Here is a 12,634-nt window from a genome sequence, read left to right as displayed (position 1 = left end):
TCGTGTTCACGACAAGTATACACAAGGCTAATACATTTTACCGTATTCGTATGTCTTTATGCAAATATGTACATATAAAAATTATATGGTTTTCTTTTTAAATTTAAAAAAAATCAAAATAATCTGAATTTTATTTTGTTAAGAGTTTATTCCTAAAAACGGCGCTGAAGTTTTAACCTGTTTTTTAAACGTAACTAGTGTACTTATCTTCATACTTAAATATATTATTATAAATGGATGTTGGTCTACTATTTGAGATTAATAGGTTACGACACCGTTTGACCGATAAACATGAAAGATGGCTTTTTTTTATAGAATAGGAAGGCGGACGAGCATATGGGCCACCTGATGGTAAGTGGTCACCAAACGCCCATAGACATTGGCATTGTAAGAAATGTCAACTATCGCTTACATCACCAATGCGCCACCAACCTTGGCAACTAAGATGTCATGTCCCTTGTGCCTGTAATTACACTGGCTCACTCACCCTTCAAACCGGAACACAACAATACCAAGTACTGCTGTTTTGCGGTAGAATATCTGATGAGTGGGTGGTAGTGGTGGAACCCAGAATAAATATATATAAAAAGGCATATATACCATATCTATGTATTTTTTCTTGGAGAAAGTATTCGATTCTTTAATGAGCTCCGCAGATATATTTATTTACCTTGCATATTAGGTAATGGTAATTCGTTTGGACAAAAAGTAAGTATTGAATTTCTAGCTGCTTATTCTCGGTAATATACATCCTGAATCGACAGTAGCTTTACATTGAATATAATCATAACAAAGGTGTTCACAACAGCCTATTGGAATAATGAAAATTTTAATTTTGATTTTTGTATCATCCGAAAAAAATTAGTTTGCCCCCAATTTACCCAAATATAATTATCGAGATTTTTATGTTTTCCTAATATGTTATGGTAGTAAATTTATTTGCATTCTTAAAGCATTCCGTAGTTTCTCTATCCGTCCAGCTGATGCCTAGCTATTCGATAACGGCTTGTGAATTAATTTGAGATATAACAAATCGTTCTTAGATCAATAACAAAGTATATATTATTTTGCTCAACGGTATCCTCGTATCATTATCATAAAAAGTAACATTTAAAATAATTTACATGAAGTATAAATCAATGTTATAGTCAACTATACTAGTCATAAAATGTTACGAAAATAAAAGAAAAGATTTATGTTTTTTTACTACGAGAAGATGTAATTAACATAATTTGAATCGAAATTATAGTGAATATAATACAGCTGCTGTCCTTGAAACAGATTTAATTTTTTTACGAATCAACAAGCAACGAATACAAGTTATCAGCCAGTTGGTCGTTACATTAGCGAGATCCGACATTATTATTCAGTTTAAAAATATCATATTTTTATTATGATTCTTTGTTTAGTAATTACTTGTAAAGTATAATACAATCCGTTGCATAATAACGAATTAATTATGTATTTTTGTCTCTGACACAATAAATTGTAGAGCTATTGTAAAGTATTTCACGAAACAATAATAATAATTGTACATTGTACACTTTAATTTTTACTTAAGATGCTTCGGATTTGGCATGAAACGTACTTTAAGTCTGCGGTATTTGTGACGGCGACGGCGCGCGGCAAGGCTTCTTAAGGAAGTTAAAAGTTCTTACTTATCAGAGAAGCTTTGGTCTCTTACATGCCCATTTTAAAACTTTATTTTATATTTTATTTGTTGTCCATTCTTACAAATAAACTACCTTAAAATAAATACATGTATGACTATGTGTATATATACTTCGTGTTTGATTTACTATAGTATTTTTATTATAACTAGCCAAAAATAGACTAAACGTTCGTGATACTAAATTTATCTTAATAAACTTTAATATGCTTATTAATAAATTGTCGTCCGACTACTTTCATTTCTCGATCGTATATGTCAAATTAATTGTCCGTTTTCCTAACATCTATTCGTATTTTAGGAGAATTCGACACATGAATAGAATGAACAGAACCAGTCATGGCGATTTCTATCGGACAATTTTGTCTTCCGCATATCATCAATTAAAATGTTTACACGTGGATGACTGACGCAAGGCGGATTCTTTTAAACCGGTTTCCACAATGGTTCGATGGAGAATGAAGTTCGGTTAGCGCCACACTAATTTAGGCTGACCTCTGCCTCTAAGCACATACTACGTGCGGTTGTTCTACCACGCCCAAGTAACCACAATAAGCCCACTTCGCTATCGTGACCTCGAGCCTCGGCTCTAAGCGGCTGTTTCTGTAATATCTGCATTATGTTTTTTACGAAATATAATTGATGAAAGCTATAAAACAATATTTTTTGTTAAAATGAACATAGAATAAAATTCATTTAATTTTCTTATGTCTATCTACATATTTAACATAATTTTATTTAAAATTAGTAGGTTAATATGAGTGTGTACTCCTTCGGTTGCTTCCAGCAATCTCTTTTATATAACCATGTATATTTGATGAGAGGATTTTAAACAATTAAAATGGAAAGGCAATCAAATTCATATATAATGTAATATATTGTTTGTACTAATATATATTAATTTATGAATACTATTTAACAAATATATTATATAAATAATATATTTCTATATCTTTTAAATAATATGATATCTTTTATAAAAGGGTTAGGTACGACTCAACCATATTTACATACATATGACTTAATTATGTTTAAGGATCTAAATCTTCTTAGAAATATACAATTTAAAACGTTTTCTAGAACACAGTTTGAGTAGTATTTAAACAGATGCTTTTAGTTTGATCCGGCACGTCTGAATACGAAATAAGGCAGGGATACGATAGCAGTACTATGACAGATCTACAGTGTCTACCAAACAATGTAATGCTTGCTTTTATTGAAATAGAAAGCTAACGTTGTTTATTTATCTCTTTAAATATATTTTACTAAGGAATGCTGTGAAAAGATAAATGATTAGAAAAAAAAAACGTAAGAGTAATTTAATTTTTTAAATATATTGAAAAAAAATTCAGTATGTACTTATTTTGTTAAAACAACAAAGACAAGTAAGATTTCATATGTCAGTTTTATTTTATCTTTGTATTATTAATCAGTCTTAGTTCTAGCGGCTGTACGTGTCTAGTTAATTACAAGTCATTAAATTAAAGAAAAAGTTCATACAATGACGCGTGGACATTGAACCAAGCTGAGCAATTGTTCGCGACAGTTCATCATTCGATGGTTACCCTTTGTATCAGTACGAGTTTGTCCTCAAGGCGATATCTCGTTTTGAACATAATAAAAATCTTAATGCTTGTTTTTGTGGCCCATTCAAGACGGCTGACAATCGAGGCGTGAGTCGACTCGTCTTGCTTGCAAAAGTCGAATCAGTTGGAAGAAATGTTGATTTATGTACATATACGTATTACTAATTTGAACAAAATGCATGGGGAATCATAATTAAATTATTCATTAATTAATAATGAAAAAACATTAACATTTGTTGCAATGTAAGCTGTGGGGTTGGTATTTTCAAAAGAGACTGTGAAGGATGTTCTCGTCAACGCAATATTGCACTTTTCACGGTGCTTACTAGCACAACTCAAAGATTCGATGCGGAAAAAGGTGATTGTAGAATGGATGCAATGAAATATATAAAACACCCGTAATATGGGATTTATGACTTATTGTTCTTTGTTCTTGTTTTTGTTCGGGTTTTAAGTCATGCGTAGTGCCTTGACCTCCGCGTTTTTGCCTTCATTTGGCGGTCTAATGGCCTTGGTTTAGCCTCTTAACATTTCCTCAATTAACGATAACAGTCAACCACCCTATTACATATAACTCAAGTGCTTATTTCCTTTGAATAAATACTCCTAAGACTTCAGATAAAAAAAAACTGAACGCTGATAATAATTGCGCAGTTAAATAAATTTGTTTAAATTGATAATGTGTGTTCATATATGAGTATATTCCAAACCGGTACCAATATTTGTGAATGAAGTTCATGTGATTAAATACAAGTAAATTGATATATTACCTGTCTCTGTTTAAGTATGCGGTTACCTTTTATACGCGTAATGAGTAGAGACTTCTTAATGTAGTTAATGGTTCTCTTCTTCGTAAAAACGTTCTTCGGAGAATATGTGAGCTCGCTAAATAATGATACGTTCTTTTATGTGCTTTCATCTTAGTATGCTCGGATAATGAACCAGTAAACAAGTATTTGTTTTCATAATTTGGCGTAGCGGTGTTGGACCGGAGTTGTAATTTTCTGTAATCATTACATCTGACATTGTCTACATTTGATTTTTTGCTCCTCACTGCTACATACTTGTTATAAATATACCTAATGATGTTATTATATTTAATTATTTTGTTATTTCGTTCCATTATATTAGAACGGAAGTACAAGTTTTGTTTGAATAGAACATATTTTTCTCATAATTTTTGCCTACAATTTATTTTACGATATATATAGATACAATTTATTAACAAATAAATCGTTCGAGTCCAGCTGTACTAAATTTTCAGTGAAAAATAGTTGTAATATACAACGTACGTCTATTTCTACCTTTATCCAGTTTCTCGTAAAATAGTAAATATAAATCACATGCAGTTTTATATAAGAGGTGAACACTTAATCGACTGGCAGATGCTTCCCACGTCTGGCTTGACGGCATGATTGTGTAAGTGCCGGTACCTGCCAGTGTGCCAGTTAAATACCGCCCCATTACACTTGGCATCTGCTCACGAATCCACCCTCGAGAAACAATGCTGTAAGACAAGGAACAGCTAACCCGTTAGTGTTTATGTATGGATTTATTTTTAAGTTTTGATAAAACCGCTAAATCGAATTTAAAAAAAAAACAATATGTAAACAGTTGTTTAGAGTATACTATTGCGTGGATTTTAACTCCCTCGTTAGTTTAGAGTTTTAGTGTTTGCTCAAAGGATCACGGGTTTGGGTTTCGGGTTGAGCCAGTAAATATTATACAGGTTTTTTGTTGAAAAAATCTAAGCAGCAGTCCGAGTTTAAGAAATTACCAGTGTTATACTTTCTTATGTCAGGAAGCTCATACCAGCCATTTCCATATTTTATCCATCTATTATTAGAACACTTGAAACTTATTCCTTCGGTCTTTTCAATATGAGAAGTTAGTTATACCTACTCGCATATTGGGAAAATTTCACGTGCCCTAGTTTTTCTAGTATATCGTTCTTTATCGCCAAGCTCGAGATCAATTTTAAAAATAAAATTAATCTTTTCGATCCTGCATTCTCCAGTATATCCTCGATGTTCAAGGTTTTTTATAAGCCAATTTAATTTCTGTATAAATATACGGGTATTTTACATATAAGTAAATTACTAAATAAAACATATCATAACTGCTACTATAATAAAGTGATTTAGAATATAAAAACAAGTTAATAATAAGCGTTAAGATGATAATAATTACTATATTTTAATCAATATTCAATATACATAATAAATTATATTTACATCAAGAGTAGTTTCACACAATGAGATTAAAAAAAACAAATGATTTTTTTATCTTGTTTTGACATTAATCTTTATTCTCCGACGATACGGATTTGCCTTCAGGGTGGTCTGCTAATGTGATAGAGAAGCATTCGAAGGTTTTAACATTTAAATCTCTAATTTGATTAGATATTGGACATTCTGTCCTAGGTCCTTCAACGTATGCGAAGATTAAATTATCTCGGAACGCTAACCTTTTATAGATGAACGCTTTTTATATTTGATTATTAAATAGAATGTTTCATCATTATATTTAATATAAATCTATTTAATTAACACACTTAACTTATTTCTAACTTTTTGAATATATTTAATATAAAATGTGTTAAATATATTTATTTAGTTTCAAAATTAAACATTTATTTAAATAACCTATTCAGTAGTAGCACGATTTAAATAACTCGTTAGTTGAACTCGCACATCGCCGTCGCTTTTATAAACTCGTTAAATTTTTAATCATAGAGAAAAAATGTTGCTTAACTATGACGAAATTGTGAAGCAACGTATGATGATAGTATTTACTAAGTCTATCGGAAATGAAGCGTAATAAATATCACGTTAATACAATTTGATTACAATGCATCGAGTATAAAAGTCGAATGTATGTTACAAATAATAGCAATAAAATATCAGATGATATGTGTACGGTACTTCTGAAATGTTAGCAAGATGCCCGCTTTCCAGTCGCGGACCCACCCTCGATTGTGCCGCCTCATTGTATGCAAATCGGTTCGCCGCGCCCGTCGCTGCCGCTACCAAATATTTCACGCCGAACCTTGCGACCGACAGCAACCGCCCAAATTACGTTCTCTCTACATTTATTCGCATCCATCCGGAACTAGATAGCTATAAAGAGAAGCTAGCCGTTATAAAGTTAAAAAAATTGCTCTAGCCATTTATTTATTTTAAAAAATAGTACATCAAATAAAAACGTCACAATTTTAAGTGTAAGTATTTTCTTGAAATCTTTGCCAGTCGACGTATCTCACTCAGAATTGCAATATCACGGTAAAACCGATGTAACTATAATAATAATTTAAAAAATTTATACTGATTCTCATTGCTAACTATTTTTTCCGCGAATTTGTTAATTAAAAGCCGTGAGGGAACAACGTGAGTCTCACAAGTGAAGCTCGAATAAGCATTCATCTTATTGGGAGACAGCCAATTTGTCCCTTCCGTGTCACTGATTCAGGCGCACGGACGTTCTCTAATACTCTCTGTACACAGCTCCAACATGGTAAAAGCTAACATGTATACAAGTAATCAACAATTTCGATGACATATATTACTATCGTGTCGCAAATCCGCATCAAAAGATAAATTGACTGTCAGAAATTTTCAACCAGAGTATTACTATTCAAATTCCATAGTGTAATTTGTATCGTCACGTCTGAGTCCTAGTCGGTACGCCTGCAATTCCTCTCAGCCGAGACTTTATAACAACATAATATTACCCAACGATTCTCACCTTTCATTCAACATTTAGTGGTCGATGTCGAGTGCGGCCGCCTTTAAAGCTGAAATCTTAATAACACGTTTGTGTCACTCCTACACTCCCCGGACCACGGGTCGCTTGAATTTATGAATATTTAGCTCGTTGTAACTATTCCTTGAATACTTATGAGGGATCTTTGCAAAGCCAGCTTGAATGAACTTCGATTTCATTTACATATTCTTGATTCACAAGTTTGACTATTGTTTCAAATATTGCTCTTTTTTAATAAACCGATATTAACCTTTCGTACGTCGTAAAATAAAATATTTGATTGTTATATCAATAAATAGCTTTAATGTTCAAGAATGTGTATACTTTATTAATTTGGAAATAAAGTTATAGAACATAAACAACTATTTCTTGTATTCATGTAAAAACAATACCGAAACATTTCAATTAAACGGTATTTGTAGGCAAGTTGCAAATGAATGCTAATGACGGCGAATGCTAATTTGTGGTGTTAGATAAATGGTATTAAGTGTTAGAAACTGTAATTTAGTGGTTTGAGTAAAATGTTTTCGTTAATTAGAGACCGCGGCGGCTGGAATACCCCGTACGTTGAATGTGAATGCAAACAGATTTCACTGTTTTACATCTAGATTCTATATAGTTAAGATGTGAAAAGAAATAAGATTATCTGTGATCTGATAAATAAAAAACGTAGAAACTAATTTTACTTTTAGCAATGCTATCTACCAGTAACCACTTACCATCAAGTCACCCTTTTGCCCGTCCACCTACCTATTTTATAAAGGTCTTGATGTGCGTAGCCCATTTGCTATTTTGTCTTCCTACAATAAATAAAAAAAAACATTACGGCGTATGATAATTGTAACACTAACATAAAATGTCAGCAATTCAAACTTCATTTAATGATTAAAAATAACAATAATATTTTATTGGCCGTCCCAGGATTCGAACCCAGGTCCTGTAGCTAGCTACTAGACCAACGAGGCAGGCAATTATGATTTTACGATATGCCAAACACTGACTTCGAATGACAATGCTTATACGTGGTTGTTTCAACAGCATGATATGATAAACTCATAAATAAGTGCAATCTCCTTTATGGTTACAGCTCCACTCATAAGGAAAAGTTTGGAGTTAGTAGCCATAATGTGCTGCTACGATAGGGGTTGGTGTGATCGTGAATTGTATAAATAACTTTATTCGTATAAAGTAATAAAACAAGTAAAATTCCTACCCACCTTAAACCTTTGTTCATTATTATTTAAATTTCTGACATGACATAGTGTGCGGATATCGTTTGGACATTTAAATCCATTTACGACAGTGTGAAGGCGGCCGGACCCCGGATTAGAGTATAACATTGGATCTAACATTGTAATGCTGTGCATTGGAGAGTAAGCTCGGGCACAATTGCATACAGACTAGAAATGAACCTATATCACTGTTAACAGATGAATTATAGCTTATACACAATATTTGTTATGCTGTTGATTCAAAACACGCTTAAATGGTACTAATAATATAAACAATTTAAGATGTATGTATGAAATAATAATCTTTATCTAGGCTTAGATCTTGGTTCGACATACTCGTATTGTAGGTTTTTTGTCACTTATCATTGTTATAAAATTGAAAATATTGCCCGGGATTCACAGTATTTGTTGGCATGAACGCATAAATATAATAATATAAAGGGAGCCGAGCCTGTAAAAGAAGCAAGTTCTATCCAGGGGGTCAATTCTACTAATCTATAACGATTACGATACGTTACCGATTCAATTCTAATCCAACTTTGACTATTCTATACTTATTCGGGCCGAAATTGAACCTATATAATGTTAACATATACCGTCCTGTCAAAACCAAATTTAATTGTTAACCTTTGATCCCAAAAGTCAATAATTAAATTAAAGAATAGGAAAACAGATAAACCGCAACGATTACGTTTCGATGCGATTGCAATAAAGAACAATTTGTTAGTAGAATGTGCCTAGCAATAGCTTAACGCTACGCGGAGAGGAAAATAGAAACAGTAGAAAGTAATATTATTCAAAATAGTCATCATACGTAAATTATGTTTTTTGTCACCTATTTCTCAAACAACGGGTTAAAATTGCAATGGTTTATTATTCATATATTCGTTAGGCTATCTCGACTTTAAAAATTGTATTAATAATCTTAGTAATGTTTCTATATTCGTATTAGTAGTATGTAAGACTTAAGTGAATAATCTGTTTAAGGTTATAATTGCCCTTGAGCCTAGGCTAACTAATTCCACGTATCATTTTACCCTGAGAAGCTCATAAATATTTCTCAGCAAACCTATAACGAGTGTTTGGTTAGTTAATTAACGAAAGTTTTTTTTTAAATATATAACATATGTAGGTGGACGTGCAAATGCACCACCTGATTATAAGCGGTCGCCACCGCCCATAGACATTCGTTCTGTAAGAAATATTAATCTTTCCTTACGGCACCAATGCGCCATCAAGTTTGGGAACTAAGATTTTACGTCCCTTGCACCTGTAATTACACTGGCTTACAAACAATTCATTCCTGAACAATACAATTACCAATTACTGCTACTTGGTGGTAGGCTTGCACAAAGCCCGACCACCTTCACTGATAATTTCTTATGCTTAGTATTATTTAGTATTTATATATAGTCTGTGTTAACATTTCGTTCAGTATTATAGACAGAATTTAACAAAATTATTATTCTTTGTAGAACTATGTAAATTTTATCAAAATAGATTTTATTTTCGCATGAAGTGTTTACATTCAAAGTTTTGGTTACCTTAGTATAAATAATGTATTGTTTGTTTTAAATTTAAACCAATTGAAGTTAATATTATAATTGGGCAGAGAATAATATGTAACGTTTATTTGCTTCTAGGCAGGCGGTGATAAAGGGCGTTACCACACATGTCCCCCAAAAATGATTCCGGTAAGTAAATTTAATGTTTAAAATAGACTGACAAATAGAAGGAATATAAAAGAGGTTATGGGAGACATTTAGGCAATTAACTGTTATTAATACTGCTGAATAATAAATGTTATGGTTATTTTATTGGAGCTTTTGAGAACAGTCCGTAGATTGGGTAAAAAAATCGTATTCCCAGATTCAAAGCTTATATTACAAGGAAACATCGTTTATAGACTAGTAATATAATAATAATATCCTGGGACATTATTCACACACGGCCATCTGAACCCAAAATACGTAGAGCTTGTACTATGGAGACCAGACAACTGATATATTACATATAGTACTTTTCTTTTGTAAATACATACTTATATACATCATTACACCCAGACTCAGGACAAACAGACATGTTCATGCACACAAATGTCTCTCCTGGGTGGGAATCGAACCAACAACCTTCCGCGTGAAAGTTAAGTATCTATCAACCGGTTATTATATACAAGATATAAATAGACAAAAAACTTACATTAAAAAGTTATCGGGTATCTGTGACAATATTGCTATTTTAAATTGTTAAATAAAAATTAAATTATTTAATATAAAATCGTTTATGTTGTAAAGATTCCGACACAATTTCGCTATTTGCATAGATTAGAAAAGAATAGTTCTTTTGACCTGTTTCACCTTCGAGCATTAGCGAAACAATTAACCAGGCACCGTTTGTTTAATGCCAGTCACCCCTACAAGTAATTACGTAAACATCTGCGTTAAGGCAGCTGGCGTACTTATTGCAAGGGTAATAAAGGAAGCAAACGCGTTTATAGAATACCAAGCGCTTTTTACACCCGTATTTAGTCCTAGACTATAATAGTACCTTTTTTCATGTTTTCATACTCGCCATACCTTTTGTGGAAAAAAACGTTGTTTTCAAAACATATTAAGGAGACGTTAGAATTGTTTCTATTTTATAAGAATGTTTAGATGTATATGGAAAGGGATGTCAAATGCAGTTTATTAATTTAAATTGAAATGTCGTTATAATATTATAATGGTATCTCGTGCATTCTTGGTTTCATAATTTTTTTTTTAAATGTGCAAGATGTTTAGATTATGTAAAGTTATAATTAGATAGGTATTCTAGGTTTCACTTTTTATATAATATAAAATGATTGTGAAAATTGTTGTTGTTACAAGCTTATTGTGAACCACTTTTTTTTTATAGTATAGCAGTAAGTGGTCACTAAACGCCCTTAGACATTGGTATTGTAAGAAATGTCAACCATCGCTTACATAGCCAATGCGCCACCAACCTAGCTCATTCACCCTTCAAACCGGAACACAACAATAACAAGTACTGCTTGTTTTGCGGTAGAATATCTGATGAGTGGGTGGTACCTACCCAGACGAGCTTGCACAAAGCTCTTCCACTGCAAGGCGAATAGCGCAGCTCATTTTTTCCTTCAGGATCAAAAGCCTTTGATGTTTTATTTTTACTATTTAAATAGAATGAAGTGTTTCTTTTAGATATTATAAGTGTAAGTTTTGCACTAAAATTAAAAATTGCGAGGTAATCCGCATTTTTGGAAAGAAAACTCAGTGAATGAATGGAAATGCGGTCATTTGCCTTAATCTTGTAAACAAATGTATGTACATATCTATTTAATTACCTGACTTTAGTCTATAGAAGTACAAAAATTCTGTTTGATCAAATAAGATTTCAATATAATAATCAAAATAAATACTTCTTTAGATGTAGATAATAATAATCTTTTAATTTCCATATCAATTGCATATTTTTAATACAAATAAATTAAATTGAATTGATTTCAAAATACCAGCCAATTTTTAAGATAATGTGGCTTGTTGCCAGTTCTCAGTTTTACAATTATTCTCGTATTACAGAGTACAGGTCTGATTTGATGAGTCGTTAATGTTTAAACAAGATAAAAATATTCAAGCTTTCGATGCTCTATGCAGTTTTACGTATGTAAAATTATTTAACATCTTATGTCTTTACCTGGATGTACCTTAACTATGCCCCAACTAACTTACGTTTCCATCCGAAGATGAAAGTAATATTTACCTATATACCTTATTCCATTTCAATAGAGTTCATTTTTTTCTCTTAACAATTTCTAGAAATGATAAGTAAATTTGTGGTGCTAATCTTGGGTCGCCCTGACAGACGCTTCTATTCTGATGAACATATAGACGGCTGCCACCAGATGACAGTGATTACATTTAAATTTACATGATATCTTCCCCACAGGGACTCTAATACATGATGAACATAGCAGAAAATGACTGGAAACTTGTTGGACCCTTTCAAGAGACGCTTTTGCATCGTAATCGTATTTTAACTTAAATTCCACGTTCATCAAATACGTCAAAACCATATTTATACTTTGCGTGGATCTACATTATAGTACTAATTGGTAATCGTCATATCAAAAAAGGGTTTGGTTTTTCATGGATAATGTACACAGTAAAGTAACACAGTAAAGTTATAAGAATGTTTATGCGATGTAATGTGGCATCATAAAATAACCCGACGAAGTTACGTGAACTGTATATCATTCATATACATACATGTATGTGGCTACGATCTAGGCGAAGGGTCATTATTATTTAGTAAAATAAAAAAATTCTATTCATAATAACCCGAGCCTGTATTACTGCATGGAACTTTATTGTAGTTTCTCACCACATTTC

The 12,634-nt window shown here is 32.1% G+C and overlaps 1 protein-coding gene across 1 annotated transcript in view; it reads left to right on the top strand.

Moving 5' to 3' along the window:
- Positions 1-12,634, top strand: part of LOC126769338 (apoptosis-stimulating of p53 protein 1) — a 256,568-nt gene that overhangs the window by 41,828 nt on the left and 202,106 nt on the right. The window contains exon 2 of the mRNA XM_050488027.1: positions 9,893-9,943. Within this exon, the coding sequence (XP_050343984.1) occupies positions 9,935-9,943 (9 nt within the window). The 5' untranslated portion in view covers positions 9,893-9,934. The remainder of the gene's footprint in view (positions 1-9,892; positions 9,944-12,634) is intronic.

Source organism: Nymphalis io, chromosome 7, assembly GCF_905147045.1.
Source record: "Nymphalis io chromosome 7, ilAglIoxx1.1, whole genome shotgun sequence".
Lineage (NCBI taxonomy): Eukaryota > Metazoa > Arthropoda > Insecta > Lepidoptera > Nymphalidae > Nymphalis > Nymphalis io.
Note: the sequence above shows the minus strand (reverse complement) of the source record. Positions and strands in the feature narration are given on the sequence as shown.